The sequence below is a fragment of the Lontra canadensis genome, unplaced genomic scaffold, assembly GCF_010015895.1.
Source record: "Lontra canadensis isolate GAN:19392208 unplaced genomic scaffold, GSC_riverotter_1.0 scaffold35, whole genome shotgun sequence".
Taxonomy (NCBI): Eukaryota; Metazoa; Chordata; class Mammalia; order Carnivora; family Mustelidae; genus Lontra; species Lontra canadensis.
The window spans coordinates 6,435,170-6,457,850 of NW_022631029.1; the positions used below are offsets into that span (position 1 = coordinate 6,435,170).

Sequence of the window (22,681 nt, forward strand, 5' to 3'; positions counted from 1 at the left end):
TCTGTTGACTCCACTGGGAAAGGATTCTTGGAAGCTTGCTCCTTGTTCTCTCTGGACCTCCCTCCCCATGCCTTTGCTCTTGGCTGATTTTGCTTTGTATGCTATCACTGTCATAAATCTTAGCTGTGGGTAGGACTACCTGCTGAGTCTTAGAAATCCTCCTAGTAAATCCTTATGACTGGGTGTGATCCTGGGGACTCCTGACACACGGTGTAAAATTCACCTTTTAAGATTTTTTAAAAATTTAAAAAAAAAATTTTTTTTATTTGACAGAGGTCACAAGTACGCAGAGAGGCAGGCAGAGACAGAGAGGAAGGGAAGCAGACTCCCTGCTGAGCAGAGAGCCCGATGAGGGGCTGGATCCCAGGACCCTGGGATCATGACCTGAGCCGAAGGCAGAGGCTTTAACCCACTGAGCCACCCAGGTGCCCCTCACCTTTTTAAAATATACAGTTTGATGGGATTTAGTGCATGTGCAAGTTGTGCGGCCACCAGCACAAGCAAATTACGGAACATTTCCATTGGGGTGTTTCCTTATTCCTGGGCGGTCAATTCTCTCCCTCTATCCTCAGATCTTAGCAGCCACTGATGTTATTTTCTGTCCCTACAGTGTTGCCTTTTCCAGAATGTAAAATAAACAGATCAAATATGTAGCCTCTCTCTCTCTCTCTTTTTTTTTTAAAGTGAACTCTACCCTCAGTGTGGGCTCGAACTCACAATCCCAAGATCAAGAGTCACGTGCTCTACTGGTTGAGCCACCAGGTGCCCCAGGATGTAGTCTTTTGATTCTAGCTTCAACTCAGCCTGTTGTTTTTCAGATTGATCCATGCTGTGTGTATGAGTAGTTCATTGCTTTCTGTGGGCTGAAGAGTATCCCGCTGTATGTCAGTTAATCTGTTCACAGTGGGTGTACATTTTTGTTGTTTTCTAGTTTTGGTGATTGTGAATAAAGCTGCTATGTACATACATACACAGGTCTTTCTACGGACATATATTTTATTTCTGTTGAGTATCTAGGAATGCAATTCATAGGTTGTAAGTATGCTTACCTTTATAAGAAACCACCACCCTGTTTTCCAGAGTGCTTTCCCAGAAGCAATGTTTGCGAGTTCTAGTGGTTCCAACAGTCTCTCCTGCACTTGGTATTGACGGTCTTTTTAAATTTAATTTAATTTAATTTAATTTAATTTAATAATTTCATATTTTTAAAAGATTTTATTTATTTATTTGAGAGAGAGAGAGTGTGTGTGCAAGAGAGCACAAGTCGTGGGGGGGGGCAGAGAGAGAGAAAGAAGTAGGCTCCCTGATAAGCAGAGAGCCAGACACAGGGGCTGGACAGGACACAGGTACCTGGGTGGCTCAGTGGGCTAAAACCTCTGCCTTTGGCTCAGGTCATGATCCCAGGGTCCTGGGATCGAGCCCCGCATCGGGCTCTCCATTCAGCAGGGAGCCTGCTTCCCCTCCTCTCTCTCTGCCTGCCTCTCTGCCTACTTGTGATCTCTGTCTGTCAAGTAAATAAATAAAATCTTTTTAAAAATAAAAAAAAAATCTCCCTCTAAGTATTGCTTTACCTGTGCTCCCAAAATTTTGATCTGCTATGTTTTCATTTTCATTCAATTAAAAATATTTTATTTCGCTTGTGATTTTGAATGATGGGTCAAAATGTGGAGTTTAATTTTCAAATGCTTGGACCTGGGGGTTTCCAGATATCTTATTACTGATTATTAGTTTAATTCTATTTTAGTCAGGACATGCTTTGTATGATTTCAATATATTTACATTTTAAGATTTATTTTATGGCCCAGAATATCATCTTAAAAGCTTTTTTTTCTTTTTTAAATATATATATATATATATATATATATTTTAAGTAATCTCTACACCCAGCATTGGTCTTGAACTTACAACCCGGAGATCAAGAGTTGTATGCTCTACCAGCTGGCCAGCCAGGAACCCCTATAGCCCAGAATATCATCTATCTTGACTATGATCATTATCTATGCACTATCTATGCACACTTGAAATATTGTGTATTCTGCTGTTGTGGGGAGGACTATAGAAAGGCCAATTAGATCAAGTTGATAGTGTTATTTAGGTCTTTCGTACCTTCAGTGATTTTGGTTTCCACATATTGAGGGAGGAGTGCTGAAACCTGCAACTATAAGTGGAGTTTAGTTATTTCTTCTTTGGTTTCAACCAGGTTTTGTTTTATACATTTTGAAGCTGTCATTAGGTTTATACACTTTTAAAATTGTCATGTCTTCTTGATAAACCATCTTTGTCATTATGTAATGCCCCTCTTTATCCCTGTAAAATTCCTTGTTCTGAAGTTTATTTTCTATGTTATTAATAATATACACGAAGAGAGGCGCCTGGGTGGCTCAGTGGGTTAAGCTTCTGCCTTCGGCTCGGGTCATGATCTCAGGGTCCTGGATCGAGCCCTGCATGGGGAGCTCAGCGGGGAGCCTGCTTCCTCCTCTCTCTCTCTCTACCTGCTTCTCTGCCTACTTGTGATCTCTCTCTGTCAAATAAATATATAAAATCTTTAAAAAAATAATATACACGAAGGGACTCTTCATTTCTGGTTTTGTGGTGATCTTTTTGCTGTTTACTACTAGTATTTTTATGACTCCTTTTTTTTTTTTTTTGTCGTATTCATGTTCCTGCTTAAATTCGCCATCTGTTTATGCACACTGCTCACCTTTTCCACCAGATCCTTTAACAGATTAGTCTCCCATAGTTCCATTACCTGGGTCATCTCTGGGTCTGGTTGTTTTGACCCCTTTATCATTTGACAGTGGCTTGCTTCTCTTTTCTTCTTTTTGTTTCTAGGAATGGAATAAATGTCAGATATTGTGTGTAAAAGAATGGTAGAGATTTAAGTAAATAGTGTTGATGCCTAAAGATGGGCATGTCTCTTTTTCTGTGGGGTTGTCCGTAGAGGGACTGGGGCAGTCAACTCAGTAGTACAGCTGAGTTCGAATTTTGCTTTTGCTCTAAATTCTTCAACGGCAAACAGCTGCTACCTTTTGATTCATGTGAAGCTTGGGATGCTAGAATGTTTTTCTCAGCATTTCTGAGTTCCATTTTCAGCAAGCCCTGTGTGCCTGAACCTCAGAGAAGGAGGGTCTCTTCATGCTTTTCCCATTTTGCCAGCAGCAAACTGCTGTGGCTTAATCACAGAGAGACCCACGATGGGTGCAGTTTTTCTCTTTTTTCCCAGTTCAGTGGCACCCGTAGATAAATCTTGCAACTCCTGAGTCTCAGGATGGGGTTTCCTTCCTTTTTCCCTCGACAAGTATCAGAAATGAGGCTTATAGTGGGGAAAAGGGCTTCCTGACCCACCTGCCCGGGCAGGTGCCCAGGCAGGTGGCTTTGCTTTTACCCTCTCTCAGAGGCAGTTCATTTTTCCTGGCTGTGAGAACAGCAAGGTTTCCAGAAGCTTAAAGCTTTTGCTTTGAGTGATAGAGGAATCTGGGAAGTGGGTGTTGTTTTGTTCCTGTGCACCACGAACTGGGGTGCTCTTGGGTCTCGTGCTTCCCGCCCCCAGTTTTTCTTGTGAGCACCTAATTGAGGTTTGTGGAAAAGAGCATGTGAATGGCCATAGACAACCCTTGTGTCTAGAGCTTTCTGAGATTCTGAACTGTCAGACTGGCTAAACTTTGCCTTTGTGAATTCATTAACATATGGCTGTCTCCTTTCCCATTTTTATGACGCTGCCTCCCCCTCCAGGGCTCTCTGCTGTGTCTCTTGGAAGGGGCTTGTCGCCCTTTGGAATTCAATTTATCTGGCTGCCTTGTGACCTCAGCTCCCAGATGAGGCCAAGAAGTTGCGATTGTGCAGGTTATCTGACGTTTTTCTTGTTATTAAAGATGTAAGGGGTGTCTTCATGTGACTTTGAGCACCCTAGGTGGCAACAGCTCTTTGGGAAGGATTTTGTAACGGGAAAGGAGGGTTGATAAGTTTGACTACATAAAAATTAAGTTTAATGTTACTTTAACATCAGGTGTACGAAATTGCAAGCCACAGAGGATGAAAAGGTATCTGCGACGCATATGACCTATAAAACAGCTCATAAATGTGATAGAAGATAGTCAAATAGAAAAACGGGCTAAAGGGTTAAGCAGATGCTTCACAAAAGTAGAAATGTAGATGACTAATAAACATATGGGGAGGGACGCAATCACCGATCACTAGAGAATGCCAATTAAAATCACAATTATATACCATTACATGCCTAAAGAATGGCTAGAATTGAAAATGTGAGAATCTCTCTCTCTCTTTTTAAAAGATTTTATTCATTTATTTGACAGAGAGAGATCACAAGTAGGCAGAGAGGCAGGGGGAAGCAGGCTCCCCGTTGAATAGAGAGCCCGATGTGGGGCTCGATCCCAGGACCCTGACATCATGACCTGAGCCAAAGGCAGAAGCTTAACCCACTGAGCCACCCAGGCGCCCCTTCTTTCTTTCTTTCTTTCTTTCTTCTTCTTATTATTATTAATTTTTTTAGATTTTAAGTAATCTCTATTCCTAACGTGGGGCTCTAAGTGCTGATGAGGAGACACAGCAAAAGCAACTCTCATCCGTTGTTGGTGGGAGCTGTTCATTGACTGAGCCACTTGGGATATTATCTTGGAAAGGTTGAGATAGGCTGAATTACATCCTAGCAATTCTGCTCCTCCATACAGACCTCTGCCCTGCACGCAGTGTAGGTGCAGGGGCCGACTCTGGTGACTGACACATTTCTGCCTTTGGCTTTGATAAGCCCTTGACCAAGGTGTTGCTGAGGCTGGCTGGCCATCAGATACCTCAGGGTAACTTTGCCTATCTTCTTTGCTCCCACATACTTTGTGTAATCTCATGGTTACACACTCAGGAGGCATTATAACTTCCACGTTCAAATTGGCAGAGACCCTCATTTCCCCCAAAGCCTCTCACGTACCTGTGGGAGCCCCAGAGCTGAGGGGAGAGGCTATGCTGTCATTCTCAGCAGCGGTGGTGTTCACACAACTCACTGCTTGCTTGACCAATAAAGTGGCCCTTATGCCCCTTTCCCTTGGGTTTGGAGGGTGGGTTGGTACAGCCCCTTCCACTTCTCAGAATATGTTCACATACCTTGTATGAACATCATGACACTGGGAAGTAAGCTCCATCAGGCTGGGGTTTTGGTCCATTTTGTTCTTCGCTTTATCCCTGGTGCCTACGTAGTCCTGTGAAGAGGTAAGGATTTTTACAGATGAAGAACCTGAGGTTCCGAGAGTTCTTTTGACTCCCTCAATGGAGAGACCTTCTAGCTCTGAGTCCAGTGTTAGGGCTGCTTTTCGGAGCCCAGACTAACCTTTCATTCCTATAAATTATATGAGAAAGGACAAGGGACTGTGTCTGTGGTGTGATGTCACACAGAGGAAAGGACACCAAAATAGAAGTTTAAAGTCTGGGTTCTTTTTTTTTTTTTAATTTTATTTTTTTATTTGACAGAGAGAAAGATCACAAGTAGGCAGAGAGGCAGCAGAGAGAGGGGGGAAGCAGGCTCCCTGCCAAGGAGAGAGCCCGATGCGGGGCTCAATCCCAGGACCCTGAGATCATGATCTGAGCTGAAGGCAGAGGCTTAACCCACCGAGCCACCCAGGTTCCCCTAAAGTCTGGGTTCCAATATTGTCACTGATGCTTTCCAGTCTTAAGACCCCAACTCCAGGCTCCGGTGAACCTGTGAGAAGAGCATGGATGTGAAATGTATTCTAAATAGAAAGGTGTGTTCATGGCTGCGTCTCACCAAAAACACATATTGAAGTCGTAACTCCCACTATCTGTAAGGATGGTCTCGTGTGGAAATAGGGTCTTTGCAGCTGTAATCAAGTTGAGAGGAGGTCCTACTGGATTAGGGTGGGCCTTCAACCCAGTGACTGGAGGTCCTTATAAGAAGGTCACAGAGACACAGACACAGGCAGAGGGAAGATGGCCATGTGAAGATAGAGGCAGAAACTAGAGTGATGTAAGTATAAGCCAAAGAATGCTGGGGATTACTGGCAGCCCCCAGAAGCTGGGAAGAGATGAGGAATGATTTTTCCCGGGAGCAGTCAGAGGGAGCTTGGCCCTACTGACACCTTGAGTTTAGAAAGGTGGCTTTCCGCACATTTCCGTTGTTTTAGCCATTGAGCCTGGGCTCATTTGTTATGGCAGCCCCAGGACACAAACACAGGTGTGGCGTATGTGTCAAGGAAATGCCTTGTGGAGACAGATGGCTCAGCACCGCATGGACACTTCTCCAAAGTGAAGTGATCCGTCAGTGCTGGTAGGCCCCCAGACAAATGAACTTTCTTCCACGATGCCTGTGTTTCCCACATTTTCAGTTTGTCCTTTCTTTAGAGAGGAGGACACAAAACGAGCTATGGAGTGGTGTGGAAAAAGCAGACAGAAGAGATCTGGGGAACGTCACCTGATAGTGCTGGGGTGTCAAGAGGGACCCTCAAGCATAGGTAATCCCTGAGGGTCAGAGCTGAGGTCCCCAGAGAGGATGCTGGCTGGGCTCATGGAGCACGGTCACTGAGAGGCACAAACGCCCTGGCAGGAAAGAGGGCCAGCACAGAGAGACATTGATATATCTGATTCTAATATAGTGGCTTCTTCATAGGGCCAAAGACTCTTGGCAACATCTGGTAACTCCATTCATTAGGCCTGCATTGTCTCCTGCTTCCCTTCTGACCTGGGTTTTCCTATCCCTCCTGCTTGTGTGGTGAAGATAGGATAGAGCCAAGGGCAGTGATCTGCATCCCATAATACTGTTGTGGGAAAAACAAAACATGATACTAACAAACCCTTAGGTCTGGATGGGATTTAGAACTTACAAAGTACTTTCACATAAAATCCCTCTTGATTGGGTCTCCTTGTGAAAGGAGCCAGAGGTGCCTAGCCATGAAAGACGGGTCTGTCCCCTGATTCAGAGAGTACAGGAAATCCTAAGTAAAACCATGCCAAACCCCCCCAAAGTGGATAAGCATCAGGTTAGGAAACCGTAATACACACAGGCCGTAACCCAACATCCTAATTTGAAGCCCTATCCGATAGCAAAGAGAGACTGAGCTCACAGAAACAGCTGAATGTCATCTGGGCAAAAGTCCCAAGATGAAAACAGGACTTCTGTTGTTAGGAAATGGGAGACTAGGTAAATTTAGACCAACCCTTTCACTAAGGACACCAAAAGATGTACAAATATCTGAAAAGCATCAAAGAGCTAACAAAATACTGCAGAATTACAAGGCTGACATTCCAGAGAGGACAGGAACTCAGACAGGTGAGCCCAGCATTCAGGGCCACTTCTTCCCTGGAGGCACTTACCCATTTGGAAGAAGGCTAGAACACTAAGTTGTGTTTCTGAACGTCTGGGGACTTGGGTGGGGGGGGGGCGGCAGCATTGGAGTACAGGGCCCACCAAAGGTGGAAAGCTGGTAAACCACTGCCTGTTTGGGGCTGTGACCCCAGAGAATTGTGCCCTTAAAGGTAAGGATGAACCAAAAGCAAACCAGCTCTTGCATAGTCTGATAAGTCTACGGACTGGTTTCAGTGACCTGGGACTCTCCAACCTTGATCTGGAATAATGTGATTCCAGAATTCTAGTGCCCCTGGGCACTTGACAGAGGCAAACAAAAAACCCCTCTCTAAAGAAGAAATCATCCTAAGCAAAATATTTCAATAAATATAAATATTTCAATAAATAAATAAGTAAATAAATAATGTATTTTATAAATACCATGTCCAGCACAAAATAAAAAATAATGAGGCACTTGGAAGACCGATCAGGGAGAACTAGCCAAAATTAGGCAACAGAAACACGTTCACAGGGATTCCATTTATTGGAATTATCACAGACTGAACACAAGCAAAGTTCTAGAAAACTCTTCCAGTAGTAATTCTGGCCATTTGGACTCCTAATTTTCTCTCTAATCCATCCTCATTTATTGCCCGCATTTACGATCTCCATTCTGTCTGCATTCACCGCTGTCTCCAGAGCTATCTTCTTAGAAAACAAATCTGACCTTGCCTTAGCCGTGTTTAATGGTATTCAAGGCCCTTTGCAATCTGTCCTAACTTGCCCTTTCCAACCTCATCAGTCAGGACCCCTCCCTCTCACAATTTCTGGTCATATGGCAAGACTTTTCCATGAATATCCTCCCTCTACCTTGAACATCCTCTCCTCCCACGTTATCCTGAAAAACGCCTCCTCATCCTTCAAAGTCCAATTTAAAGCTCTTTCCTTGAAGCCTTTCTGAATTCGAAACTCTAACTCCCAGTTTTGTAATACAATGTTGACATAATGTATTATATTTATTTTTTAAAAAGATTTATTTATTTACTTATTTGAGAGAGAGAGATTGTGAACATAGGGTGGGAGGGGCAGAGGGAGAGGGAGAGGATCCCAAGCCGATCCCCTGCTGAGCGTGGAACCCCATGCGGGGCTCAATCCAGGACCCTGAAATTCAGACCTGAGCTGAAACCAAGAGTGGGATGCTCAACTGACTGATCCACTGAGGTGCCCCTATAATTATTTGTTTATAATTCTGTTTCTCAAGTACATTGTTAATTTCCTAAGGTTAGGGTCTGTTTTATTTATCCAGAGTTCCTGGCATTTAGCATAATGCTTGGCTAAGTGCTCAACATCTATTTATGAAAGAAGGAAGGGTATTCTCTCTCTTTCTTTCTTCTTTTTTTAAAGTAAGCTCTATATCCCTAGTAGGGCTTGAATTCACAATCCTGAGATCAAGAGTCACATGTGCTACTGACTGGGCCAGCCAGGCACCCCTAGGAAAGGGTATTCTTTTTTTTTTTTTTAAGATTTTATTTATTTATTTATTTGACAGAGAGAGAGATCACAAATAGGCAGAGAGGCAGGCAGAGAGAGAAGGGGAAGAAGGCTCCCTGCTGAGCAGAGAGCCCGATGCAGGGCTCCATCCCAGTACTCTGAGATCAGGACCTGAGCCGAAGGCAGAGGCTTAACCCACTGAGCCACCCAGGTGCACCTAGAAAAGGGTATTCTTAATATATAAGGCACTACAGACTCATGGACTGAATCGTGTCACCCCAAAAGTCATATGTTGAAGCCCTAACCCCCAGTGTGACTGTATCTGGAGACAGGGTCTTCCTAATCCAGTAGGACTGGGATCCTTCTCAGAAGAGGAAGAGATACCAGAGACCTCTCTCTCTCTCCACATGTGCACAGAAAAAAGGCAAACAGCAAGAAGGTGGCTGTGTGCAAGCCAGGCAGAGATGCCCCATCAGAAACCAGCTCTGTTGGTACCTTGATCTTGGACATCCACCCAGCCTCCAAAACCATTAGAAAATAAATTTCTATTGTTGAAGCCACCTAGTCTGTGGTGTTTTTGTTATGGCAATCCAAGCCGATGCATAGAGCACCTCTGGGATTTCCAACATGTATAAATCAGAAGTTATTTATTCTTATTTCTTATTCGTATTAAGAATTCTTATTAAGAATTCAACACAGAGGGGCACCTGGGTGGCTCAGTGGGTTAAGCCTCTGCCTTTGGCTCAGGTCATGATCTCAGGGTCCTAGGATTGAGCCCCGCATCGGGCTCTCTGCTCAGCAGGGAGCCTGCCTCCTCCCCCCTCCCTCTGCCTGCCTGTGATCTCTCTCTCTGTCAAATAAATAAATAAAACCTCTTTAAAAAAAAAAGAATTCAACACAGACTGACAAGGATGGGTAGGGAGTGCACACAATGACTTTCAGAAAATGGCTTTTTAAAAAGTTTTATTTCAAGAACTTTGTTGTTTACTCTTATTTCAAAAAAAGGTGGGTCCAAGTACAAAAAAAAAAAGTCAGTTGAAATAAAAGCGTAGGTTTAGAAATCACAGCGGCAGAAGCAATGTACAGACAGCACAGACAAAGCAACCCAACGTATGCGGTTCTGTTCAGCTTCTTTGCTTATTTTGTGTTTTCTCCCTCCTGTACAAAATACATCAAGGCATGCCATGAGACCAGAGAAAGAAAGCGTTTAACAAATGGTTCCAAGAAATAGACTCTGTACAAGAGGAGGTCACGTCTCTTCCCCCGCCCCCCGCCCGCCATGCCCTCTCTTCTTGCTCTGCTTCAGGTGAGGTCATTCTGAAGACAGTTCACCTCCAAGTCCGCCTGGTCACCTTTGCCACCCTCGAGCTTGGGTGACATGGAGTTCTGGATGTTAAATGACTCCTCCTCTTTCAGGCAGGACTTGAGAGCTTCCTGGATTTTGTGGGGAGCACTGGGATCATCCTGGAAGAGGGAAAAGGGTGAGGGAGGGGTGGGAAGGAGACGGCGGATAGAGGGGGTCAAAGAAACACCCCAGGCTTTGGAGAGAAGAAAGAAAGAGACTCTAAGACTCGAACGAACCGAACGGATGCCTTTGCCGCCGCTTTCTAGGAAGGTCACCCTGAAAAGTACACGTCCTCTGACGGAGGCCAGAGTGTGTGTGCCCCTTACTGGCAGGGGTTTATCTACCAAGAGATGCTAACTTGAAAGGTGTTTCCTCAACCCACGCCCGGGTGAGTCCCGCTGCCTCAACAGGCCTGTCGTCCTTCGTGTCGGATGGGACTCAGCTGCTGGTTCACCATCTGTTCCTGACGGGCACCGAGCCCTCCTGCCTACCTGGGTGTGTGTGCTGCCCACAGCCCTCGGACCGGCTCCGGACCCGGACCTGAATTTTCTTGTTGCAGGCTTTCAGGAAACCCACAGCGGTCCACAGTCCCCCAGTTCTGCATTCTGGGCATTCTGAGCCATGCCCTGCCTTCCCACGGCTCTCTTCCTTCAGGGCCGTCCGGGCCTTACAGGCACACCTCATTTTCTTGTGCTTCGTAGACACCGCATTTTTTTTTTTTCCATACAAATTGAAGGTCGGTGGTAACCCTGGGTTGAGCAAGTCTATCGGCATCATTTTCCAACATCGTTTGCTCATTTCCTGTCTCTGTGTCACACTTTGGTGATTCTCACAATATCTTAAACTTTTTCATTATTATTGTTATGTGATCTGTGATCAGTCATTACAACTCGCTGGAATTCCGCTCAGATGATGGTTAGCATTCTTTAGCAACAACGTGGTTTTAAATGAAGGTATGTACACTGTTTTGTTGGCCACTTACTACACTATAGTATGGTGTAAACCTGACTTCTGTATGCACTGCAAAACAACAACTTTCCTTTTATTTGCTTAATTTTGCTATTTATTTGTTGTGGTGGTCTGGAATGGAACCCACCATATCTCGGAGATGGGCCCGCACACCCATGGGATCGGCGGGCCTCAGCTCTTTCTCAGGCACCCCAGATAGCTACTGTGAGTGCTTGGAGGTCTGCTGATCACAGGCACGGGTGGTGAGAAGGGTAGGGAATGTTGCTCTCTGACCAGCTAGCTCAGACTTTTCTGACTTTAACCACTTCTGAAGTCGAAGGGAATCATCATGCTTTGGGAGCAGGACCTACTCCGTACAACTGTGGTTAGTTCTTGCCCATGCTGACTGCTACCGAGTTTGACCCATTATGGCACTGGGTTGGGGTAGTGACTGGTTGGAAAGAAAGCAGAGAAAGTCTCCAGGCTCACACAGGACACTATAGGTATTCAAAAGGACTGTGTGCATACAAAAATCACTGTCGCCTCTCCCTGTCCCCAGCCTCACTTGGCACTTTTCCAGAAGACTATCTTCAACCGAGCAGTACAGTAGAGTTTCAAAGACCTCAGGAATGATTTCCAGACCACAGGGGAACACATGTTCCCCATTCCGAATGCCACAAGGGCCAGAAGCAATGAACTTCATACGGTATTGAGGCAGATTTCAGGCCCTTGGCATTTTCTATTATTGCTGGGAGAGATTTAGAAAAAAACTTCAATGACACACATACAGATGTAGTGAGATGGAAAGATCTCCCTGATATGTTCAGTAATTATATGCACTCATACACACACACACACACACACACACACATACACAGGCTGTATGGAGAGGGAAGCAGGATGAGGAAGAACTGTACTTTTCATGCCGCGTAATTCTGTGTTGTCTGGGGAGAGACAATGGGCTCGGAAGCTTGAGAGCTGTGCCTTTAAAGATCCCAGGCAGAGCAGACTTTGCATCACAGCAAATCTGGAGTAGGACAGGATGGCCTGCACTTGCCAAGCCTCTTACAAAGATGGGACTCACTTTCGTTGTTCAACACCACCTCCCTCTGACTGCCCCACCCACCGCCATCACACAGTCTTTGGGGGCAAACAGGCTTCGTGTGAGGAAAAGTATATTTAGGGGCACCTGGGTGGCTCAGTGGGTTAAAGCCTCTGCCTTCAGCTCAGGTCATGATCCCAGGGTCCTGGGATCGAGCCCCTCATCGGGCTCTCTGCTCCACGGAGAGCCTGCTTCCCCCTCCCTCTCTCTGCCTGCCTCTCTGCCTACTTGTGATCTCTGTCTGTCAAATAAATAAACAAAATAAAAAAAAAAGAAAAGTATATTTAGGGGTGCCTACAGACATGGGCATCAAAGCTGTGAGGCCATGAAGGTGGGGGCCCAAATTAAGCGTGGCTCCTGGGATCTAGACAGATGAGAAAATGGACTTCTGGGCAAACAGGTGCGATGAGTATATTCTAAAAATAAGGAACACAGGTATCCAAACAATGCTATTAGACAAGCTAAGTACTTCCAACAAACAGGGCAGGTGAGAGAGTGTCTGAACCAAGACAGAGCTATGCTAGCCCAAGCGTCTCCGCCAGAACTGGATCCTAGCAAGCCTAGGGTTGCTGATTCCTCAGCAGAAGGCCCATCTGCCTTTGAAGTGCCAGAAATCCCTCAGAGCAAGGGAGCTGACCCTCTAGTTGGCCTAAGTCCTGGAAACTGCTCCGTGTTCCCCTTCCTGGCATTCCACCCCAGCCAAATGGGTATCCCTCAGGCCAGGAGTGGTGTGGGTTCAGGCCTGGAGTCCCACTTGTCCAGACACAAACCTCCCTCAGCAGGGGGCACGAAAGAAATAGAGCCTCGGAAGGAAGAAAGATTGAAATGGGGAGGGAGGGGCGCCTGGGTGGCTCAGTGGGTTAAGCCGCTGCCTTCGGCTCAGGTCATGATCTCGGGGTCCTGGGATCGAGTCCCGCATCGGGCTCTCTGCTCAGCGGGGAGCCTGCTTCCCTCTCTTTCTCTGCCTGCTTCTCTGTCTACTTGTGATCTCTCTCTGTCAAATAAATAAATATAAAAATCTTAAAAAAAAAAAAAAAGAAATGGGGAGGGAGTGCAGAGAAGCACTAAGGGACACCACAGAAATGCGCCAGTAAGGAATAAACTGAAATCCTGGAAGGTCTGTGGAATCTTGGGAAGACCGTGTCATATCCGTGACATTCTATGGACAGCACGGCTGTGAGATCCAACGGGGCGGCGCGCGGCATTGGCCTCTGGATTTCAGGTGACATTAGCCACGCTGCGCTTCCCACACACTGGCCATTGCTCCTGGAGAACTCGCAGGCCTCCATAGCACAGGCAGAGGAGAACAGGTTCTCCCTTCCCTCCTGATGCTCCTTTCAGGGGCTGGCTGTTTGGCTGCACACAGGCTCACAGGCTCAAGCAGCCACTGGCTCGCCTGCTGCAGAGCCCAGGTGAGGAGTAGCACTGGACGACTGCAGGTGGGGAAGGAAGCGCCCGACAGGGCTTCACTTCGAACTAAAGTGGCAACTGTCTGAACCGTCAGTGCCCACAAGGTCTTGAATATGATCGAGTCTGACTTGTAGGCTGGATGGAGAGAATTAAGAGCTGAAGGGAGGAGATCCGGGGGTACACACCCTGCTGGACAGGAAAGTCATCCCCTCTCACACTCAGAGCTTTGGCAGAGAGGACAGGATGTCCCCTGGGGCACAAGTGGAGGGCAAGATGCCAGGTTGACACAACCTGCAAGATCCAGGAGGAGCGGGAGACCACCAGAGCCTCATCTTGCCCCTCCACGGAGCGATGTCCTGAGCACTACCCTGACAGCCCCTTCTCAGGTCCTTCTCAGGCAGAGTCTCCCATGGTGGACCAGCCTGTGCTCTGCTCCAGTTTTAAGCCTTGTGGTATTCTGAACTCAAGGTCACTGGACAAATGCCGTACCTTCTACAAAGTCAGGTCAGCCAAGGAAACCTCGGTATTGGCTCATACCACTGAGACCTTCAAGAGGAGCTATTTCCTTCCCCTCCCTTTTTGGGAAGAGGAAAGTTGTCTGTCTATACCTGGGATGCCAGAAGAATGTACGCATCAGAAACTTTCCTAAGGACCCTTGCTCTCTGGACAAGGAAGACCCTGCCTCCAGAAACCATAGTACAGGTCTGGCGGGCTGCCCCACACATACAGTGGAACCAGGAACCACCACACAGGTCTGGTGGGCTGCCCCATGCATACAGCGGAACCAGAAGGCCCCGCTAGGCCATCTTTTGCCAGCATCCCACAAATGGCGACCACACATGTACCACCGCGTGGGGCTGAACGAGGTAGGGATGGAGTGTATGGAGACGAGGGAGGCTCTTCCGGCCCTCAAGGTGCCTATCTCGAGGGCTGGTTAAAGTGCTTATCAATCTGAACGTTTATAAGACATCTGGCGTCCTGGGTTATTAGATGGTCTTGAACGTATTAGTATCTCGGTGCATACCCAGTAAAATCTTATCTGCTTCTCTACTCTTTGTATCAAAGACTTTAACAAATTATCCTAAACTAACCTCTTCGATTTCTTCTTTAAAGTCAACCCCTTTCCTCCTCCTCCACCAGGCCAAGTTCTTCCTTGGGATTTGGTGAACAAGGTCACGTTTACTGTTATTCTCTCTTTCCCCTCCTGGGGCTACACCATCCCCACCTATCAGAGGAAAACAGTGGTCTAGTTCCGTGCCGTCCCCACAGCAGCACAAGCCACTCTTCCGCAAGCTTCCCAGCCGCGGGTAGCTTGTGAGTCTGAGTTTTGCTCCCTTATCCACGTATCGATGCCTTCACCGTGTGGTACGGGACCTGTGTCATGTGCCGAAGTCCCGGGCTCGAATGTGACGTGATCTGGAGGAGCTTGGGCGGTTTCTGCTTTACTTATGAAATTTTCTCTCACAGTACCCAGTACTTTCTTTACCGGTTAGTGTGGTCCAGAAGACACACTAGAAGGCCAGGATCTTTAGAAACTGCTCGACTGGGACCTTCTCTTAAGTCTCAACTGATACTTACGAGCCCATCCTCCCAAGAACAGAATTTACCCCTAGACTTACTATGACACCAGTGCTCTGTGCCCTCCTCAGCTTTCACCAGCATAAATATGCCTCCTTGGACAGTGTAAAGGACACTGGTCCAGCCATCCCGAAGAGCAACCACCATTCACTTCAGTGACCACAAGGACATCCCCTCACTATGAAAACAGTCTTTCTTCTCCATACAGAGAGCAGAAAGACACGGGGAAGGAAAAATCGGACTTCTAAAGTCTAGATAAAGCTAAAAATCCCGAGTCATCCTGGAAAAAGATCTTTGGTACCACCTATAGCTGCCTGTCAAGGAAGCGGTGCGCCATCCCTGTCCTAGTCCCACGTCACCACCCAAACTGGTCTCTCCACGCTCACCTCCAGAGTTGGGAGGAGCTGTTCCCAGCTCGGAAGTAGCCCAAAGACAAGAGCAGTGGCCTGGGCAGGCCTATGGATAAGGGAGAGGGTGGGAAAGACGAGTCACAGGTGACAGACAAGTCATCACGGGGAGCCAAGGTGCGGGCATGTGGAGTGGGGAAAGGAGGTACAGGGACTGTGGCAAAGTTTCCTTACGTTTGGGTGAGAGCCCTCGGCAATGGTGGAGAGGGAGAAGTTATCGTTGTGGAGCTCAGACGGGGTCCGGAATTTGCTGGTTGGGACAGAAGAGAGCAGGGAAAACGTGAGTGCGACGATCATGGCAAAGCCTGCCCAAAGCGTCGCGGGTCAAACGCTTATTTCATCAGACACCATGGACCGTAATAAGGAGTGCCGTTATTTGATGCACCGCGGAGGAAAAAAACTTCTGCCCCTTAAACTGTGACCCAGGAACTTTCTTATCACCTAGAGTTTTTATTATATACTGGAAGTGGCTCACGGAGACTTCAGATAAAGCACTGACAACGATATGAACAGCTCTGGCCAGGACCGTGACTGCCAGGCGGTTACAACCACATCGTGACTGCCATCTGGCCAACAGTGATGATAAGATGCCAGTGATTGTGAGACGCAGTCCAATTTCAGAGACGCTAATATGTGGGGGAAAATGAGCGTCTCAGAAGCAGTACACTGCAGCAGTATCTGTAGTACACGGAGGACGTGGAGCGTGAGCCCAAAAGCAAGCAAGCACGCGCCGGGAAGTGAGGGTGGCATGCTCAGAGGTAAAGGTGCCACGGGGGCCAGGCTCTGTGCAGAACAAAAAGCCTGCTGATGGAGGAAGGCCTAGAACATGGTACTGTCTCTGGCCGCCACTCTTGCTTCTCCGCTGCCCTGTCAGCTGCTCCTTCTCTCCCGTGGCCTCCTCAGCAGCCACCCTGGTAGGTGGTCGCAGCGTGGCCCTCTCCTCCCCCTGCCACCCAGGGTCCTGGCTGATGAGGACATGCACGGATCTGGCCTGCCTCAGCACACAGGCACAATGGAGAGGCCCCTGCAGCGCCGGGACGGGTCGCTGAAAGGCTCTCAGCGGCCGCCCGCATCTGCACAGTGCAGGAGTTCACCCAGCAAAGGAGCAACAGATGGCCTTTTGTCCTTCTCCCAGGATCCCAGGGAAAGTACTTCAGGAGCATTCTCTGGAGGGAGTCTTGGGTCAGCGGGGGAGGGGAGTCAGGGGGCAACAGGTCGAAAGCGGGGGCAGTTCTGCATCAACTGTCTCTCGGGCCCCCAGGAAGCTGAAACGCAACCTCCTCCTTTTGTGACTCCCGTGACACTTCAGAACATTCCTTACTTTGCTCAGGGACAGAGTGACTCTCTCACAGTGCGTAAGGCCACGGCCAAGTGTGCAAGGCCTGGACTTAGAGGGAAACACGTGTGGATCTCACATGCACACAACAGTCACTCCTCTGCTAAGAGAGAAGCCTGAAGGAGACTCTATTCCCATCTGGCCCTGAAAATCCACCACAGAGGAAGCCTAGCCTAGGCCCTTCCACCCCCAAAACTCTACTTAGGAGAGGTCAAGAGGACTTCCCTAAATCCCTTGCACTTCTGTCTGGACCAGGTGCCGACAAGCTGGGCATGGCAATGCGCTGCCCAAGCCCTTCTCTCCAGCGTTCAGTCAGGAGGAGTCGGGCCTGGGAGACGGCAGGTCTGAGAGAGCTGGGGTTACTCCTCGCAGTCTGCGAGTGAGATCCTCACACTGGCCGTGGCCGGCAAAGAGCCAGGGAGCAGGTGCAGTCCGCTGTGGGAGGACTGAGCGCAGTAACGTACATGGGGGACCACGGCCAGGAGGGCGCTGGGTGTCTTTTCCTTAAGCACCCTCTGTCACGGGGTGGGGGGCACTGGGGATGGTGCCGGACAGTGTGCCCCAGGGGCTCAGGTCCTGCCACAATGCCAGCACGTGTTGTGCAGGAAGGGATCAACCTGGGAGCCTCTGGGATGGACAACACAACTAGGGAGGCACAGCAGGTGCCAGGAAGCCCCGTGGCCAGATCCCCGGGTCAGACAGCGGGGGCAGCCGCAGGAGCGGGGTGGGGCTGGCGGACTCAGACTCACTTGGTCCTTCGCAGCTTGGTATTCTCCGTCTTGAGCAGATAGAGCTTCTTGGCGAAGAACACGGTCATCATGAAGAGCAGGAGCAGGACGAGGGCGGCTGAGCCGACGGCCACGCACATCACCTGGAAGTCGGTGATGATGGACTCGCAGCGCATCCCCTTGTGCCAGATGTAGTCCTGCGTGTTGCACCTGGGGCAGGGACAGAGTGAGACTGAGGGGGCAGGCTGGTGGCCACGGCAAGGGCCTGGCCCCTTAGCCCCACATTCACCTCAGCAGCCTGTTCCCCTGAGGGTCTAGAGCAACTGGGGTGGAGGTTCTGCGTGACCACCCCACGCAGTGGGCAGGACAGCGCTGGGGTCCAGGACATAAATGAGACAACCAGAGTGCCGAGGGACGGAGTGAACAGGTCACTCACGTGACTGTTAAGGGACTGCATGGAAGGGGGGTGGGAACTCTGGTTTTCTACCTCGCAGCCTCAAGGAGGACAATCATAGGATTCTCTCAGCTCCCCTGCCCTTGGCTCTGGGTGAAAAACAAGATTAATGGGACCTCTGGCTACAAAAGTAGTCAACCCACTCTACCCGGGAAAACCTCTCCTGGTGTTCTGCAGTCCCGTCTAGTTCACGAGGCTCCCCAGACGCTGAAATAGAAGGAAGTGACAGACAAGGACGAACACAAAGATGGATGTGTAGTCTCCTCCTCTCTCTGCAGCCCCCCAAATTCTGCCCCTAAAGCTTCCTGTCCTATTACAATGAGAACGGTCATGAAAGCACAGTGAGAATCAACCCTCTGGGTGGGTTTCAGTCCTTTTGTTGAGTGACTTTCTCTTGCCCTTGGGGACATTCCCAGGCTCCAACTCTTCCAATGACATTGCTGTTTCCATGGGAACCAGGCTGCTTCAAAGAGGAAAGATGTGGAAGGATATAGAGGCAGGCAAAGGAGGGAGGACATGAACCTCAGGGTGAATGACAGACAAGAGAAAGGGGTCCAGAAAAGGGGAAATTACACCTCGCCTCAGAGAACTGACTACTCCACACCCGAAATAGTGTGCAGAGACATGACTAACAGGAAAGTCTTTCTTTCCCAACGGATGCTCTGCAGTCCTGGGAGGCTATCTGTCTGAGCGCAGTGGGCAAAGAAGATCCCACTAACCCACGGTTCTAGAAAAGTTCTGCCATAGCTCTGCTCATTTCCCTGCAGTGGGTCAGGGTGACAGAGACAAAGGCGTGCTGCAGTCTGCAACGGACGGCTCGGCAGTCTCCTGTGAGTGGAATGCAAAACAGTTTCTGAGCCACAGCTGAGCCTGGGCATGCACAGCCTGAGGAGGGATCTTTGGGAGGGAGGCCCGAGTGTGCCCCTGGGAGGGAAGGTGAGCAAGGGGAACTGATGGGGGGACTTGTGGAAAAGCCCTCTGAGGCGGAACCCACTGGAGGATCCCTGGTCAGCACAGCCAGGCAGCTTACTGAGGACAAGCTTGCTTTCTCACTCGGGAGTCCCTAGAGCTCCAGGAGCTTCTGGGAACTTTGCTAGCTCTCCAGAGGCATCGAGGGCTCTCCATTTCATGCGGTGATGGCAAGACTACTTTGAAGGTGAAAAGCCAGGCCTCCAGCAGGATGAAAGACAATGATTTCACACAGAGATTTCAGAGCTCCCAGGGTAAATCCCACTAAGCATCACTATCATCCCACTAACCAAAGCTTGAGGAGCAAAATCACAGGGTTCCCACATACTTCTGGTAGCCCTTAGCCAACTAGCAAGGTACTGTTGCCATAATGTCTTGATGACAGTTCCTCCTTTTAGCAATGACTGGACAACTCCAATCAGAACTGTGTGGACACATTCTATATGACTGACCTTAATCATTTCATGATCGCTTATAGGAAAGAAGGAACTGGAAGTCAGCTTTAATGCCAAAGGCACAACATTCACACTTTCTACACATTATTTTTCTATCAGAACATCAAGACCTGCAGAATTTGAATTCTTCACATACCTCCAAAAAGACCAAGAAAAAGAAACATCAGGAATGACACTTAGAGAAACACCTAGATTCCAGAAATGTTCCTCCTAGGACCAACAGAAACAAGTCCCAGAGCAATCTGGGGGTCCTACCCCACTTCCAGGGTCTATAAAGGATGGAGACAAGCAAACTACCCAGATCACTGCTGACTTGGGATTCTTCCAGAATAAGCCAGTGAGCTCTCCAGCAGGTTAATGACCTTGCCACGAGGGCAGGTGTATGATGTATTCCTGATGAGGCATGGGATGCTGGCTGCAGACAACGTCCTTAGAGACACTAAACTCTCAGGGTCTTTAAAACATTCTGTGCTGGAGGACAAAGATCAAGTAGAAGGGGAAAAGGCACTACCAAAGTCAAGGAACCCTTTCCTATGCCAGGAAAGATACTCTGCCTCACTTGACTTACTTAAGTGGCTGCTCTTGGGGTCTGCTCCTCACTGTGACTCTATACATCCGCCCCCTACAGGTGCCCTGTGGGTAGACAGAGTCCACCTCCTACCACAAATGTGTCTCAGAGGGCATGCTCAGAGGCCTTCTTTCCTCCAGAGCAGGCTTATAAGCCTACTCTTTGTGCTACGGTAGCCAGAACTCTCCCATGGGACCCCCTGAGCCAGTAAAGGCTGCTTTCCAAAACCCTCAGAGAAGTCCCTTCATTTTGCCTTTATAGTTTAGTGCTTTGGTATAGGGCACACACAGGAAGTACATTTAAGAAGTAACTTCCTGTGGAAGATATCGCGTGAACATCTCTTGACCTGGGAATCCCAGGAGCCTCTTGGCTTGGCAACTCACTACCTCTTGGAAGTTGTGCCCATCATGTCCTCCTCTTTGCTGAGTAGGCCTCACATATGCTTTTCAGTTCTTTTATAAGTCCCTGTGCACCTGCCTGCCACACCCTTACCTGCAGAAGGCCCCTATGTTCTCCACCAGGTAGCACTGGCCGCCATTGTGACAGTAACTTGGGAAGAGGTCGCACACTGACCGGCAGGAGCCATTATGCCGCACAAAGCCACTGCGGCACTCGGTGCCATTCTCGCTTGGGGCCAGGTCCCTGCCTGGCTCTCCTGGGCGGGGCCTGAGGGCGATGCTGCTGCCAGGGACCATCCCCAGAGTATGCTGTGGGGGGACGGCATGCCACCGACTGGTGGGCTGGCCAGTCCCGGGCCCCAGGCCAGGCTTCTCAGTGGGCATCAGAAGGTCACTTTCATCTTCCAGGTCTCCACCTCCTGCTGCATCCTTGTCATCCTCCTCTTCCTCCTCCTCTTCCTCCAAGTCATCATAGAAGGATGTAGTGGGGTAGAAGTCAGATTCATCAAAGGGGGTGAAGTCATCGTATAAGTCAAGCAGGCTCCAGGAGGGGGTCTCTCCCCCACTATCGGGGTGGTGCTCTGAGGTTCCTGGCGACCCCGGGAAGCTCTCCAGGTCGGCGCCATGGCCCTCACCATCCAATCCTTCGAAGTAGTCGATGTCAATTATATCTGACACTGGCTGGGGCTCCAGTGTGCCCTGAATGGGGAACGTGGGCTCTGGCCCATGTGGGTCATGTGTGCTGCCTCCCAGGTTCAGCCAAACTTCTAAGGGGCTCTCCTTGGGGAGTTCGGGGCCTGGGTTCAGCTTGTTGTCAGGAGTGGGGGAGGGTGGTTCGCTGGCCTCTGTAGCCTCGGGGGTAAGAGGGGGCATCGATGACTGTCCCAGGGCCTCCTCAGGAGACGGGGGCGTGGCTGACAGGGCCTGGGTGTCGCCGCTGCCCGCCTCTGCGGTCACTCCACCCAGGCCCGGGCTGTCGGCCTCCAGCCAGGCAGCGCCGGTCACTGCAGCGGACGCCTCCAGTGCCTCCTCTGGCCCGGCCCCAGGCCCCACCACAGCCGGTTGGCCGCCAGGTGAAGTCCATGAGGTCTCATCCTCCCCAGCAGCTGGTGGACCGGCCTTCTCCTGCGTGCTGTTGGCACGCGGCTCCCACTCCAGGACGCTCTTCACCTGCTCTTCGGCCTCGACGGCGCTGCCCGCCTCACGCGCTGTGGGCGGGAGGGAGGCGGCACGACGTCAGGGCCCCGCCCCCTGCCGCGGTTCGCTCTCCCGGCCTCCCCGCCCACCCGAAGACTCCAGGACCAGGTTTCCCAAAGCCACGCCCCACCGTTTAGGCCACGCCCCCAAGGCGGGGAACACACCCGGCCGGACGTTTCCCGCTCAGGCCCCGCCCCTCAGGCGGCATGCCCCGCCCCCGAAAGGCCCGCAGTGTAAACGGGGCGGCCCCCACCTTCGGCCCCAGGCAGAGGTTTGACCCTCAGGGCTCCACCCCACCGCCAGACCCCGCCCCGAAGTCGCACCCTCAAGGCCCCGCCCCACTCCAGGCCCCGCCCTGAGGTCGCATCCTCAGGGCACCATCACCTCCAGGTCCCGCCTCGAAGTCGCACCCTCACGCCCCGCCCACTCAGGCCCCTCCCCCCAGCCGGCACCTCTGCCCACCCACCCCGGTCCGGGCCGACCCCCACCCCTCGGCCTCCTCCAAGTACCCCACCTCCTCGCGCGCCCCTTCCTCCGCCCCCGTCGCGAGCAAGGCGCTGCCCCGCCCCCTTGCCATAGCTCGCGAACTCCGCCTGTACCCGAGGCCAGCGGGACCCTGGCCCAGGGTGAGGTGCGAGAGCCACTGGGGTCCCGGTCGCAGTCGGTACCTACCCGGCGCGGCCCCGGCGGCAAGGACCAGCGTGGCCCCCAGAAGCAGCAGCAGCAGCGGCGGCGGCCCCGGGCCCGGGCCCCCGCCCCCGGCTCGGCCCATGGCGCGGCGCGCCGACCGCTGTCCACGGTCTGCCCGTCTGGCTGCGCCCTCGGCTCGCCGGCCGCCGCGCCTCCCGCCCGCGCTGCGGCCGTCTCAGCCCACGGTGGGCAGCGCGAGAAGCCGCATGCCGCCGCCGCCGTCCGCCGCTGTCCCCGGCGCGCCGCGCCTCCCCGCCTCCCGCGCCGCCGCTGCCGCGCTCAGCGCCGCCCCCACCCCG

The 22,681-nt window shown here is 50.4% G+C and overlaps 1 protein-coding gene across 1 annotated transcript; it reads right to left on the reverse strand.

The window, feature by feature from the left end:
* Positions 1-9,713: 9,713 nt before the first annotated feature.
* Positions 9,714-22,631, reverse strand: CSPG5 (chondroitin sulfate proteoglycan 5). The gene is made up of 5 exons (XM_032867900.1): positions 22,365-22,631; positions 20,590-21,703; positions 17,673-17,861; positions 15,762-15,837; positions 9,714-10,261 (listed from the first exon to the last, which is right to left on the reverse strand). Exons 1-5 carry the CDS (start codon positions 22,462-22,464, stop codon positions 10,100-10,102), a joined length of 1,641 nt encoding a protein of 546 aa, XP_032723791.1. The 5' UTR covers positions 22,465-22,631; the 3' UTR covers positions 9,714-10,099.
* Between the last annotated feature and the right edge of the window lie 50 nt (positions 22,632-22,681).

Excerpts from the sequence above, each read along its gene's own strand:
- CSPG5 (XM_032867900.1), bottom strand. The coding sequence starts at position 22,464 with ATGGGCCGAGCCGGGGGCGGGGGCCCGGGCCCGGGGCCGCCGCCGCTG. Across the intron at positions 21,704-22,364 it reads TGCCGCCGGGGCCGCGCCGG|CGCGTGAGGCGGGCAGCGCC; the intron begins GTAGGTACCGAC and ends TCCCGCCCACAG. Across the intron at positions 10,262-15,761 it reads CCGAGGGCTCTCACCCAAAC|GATGATCCCAGTGCTCCCCA; the intron begins GTAAGGAAACTT and ends TCCCTCTTCCAG.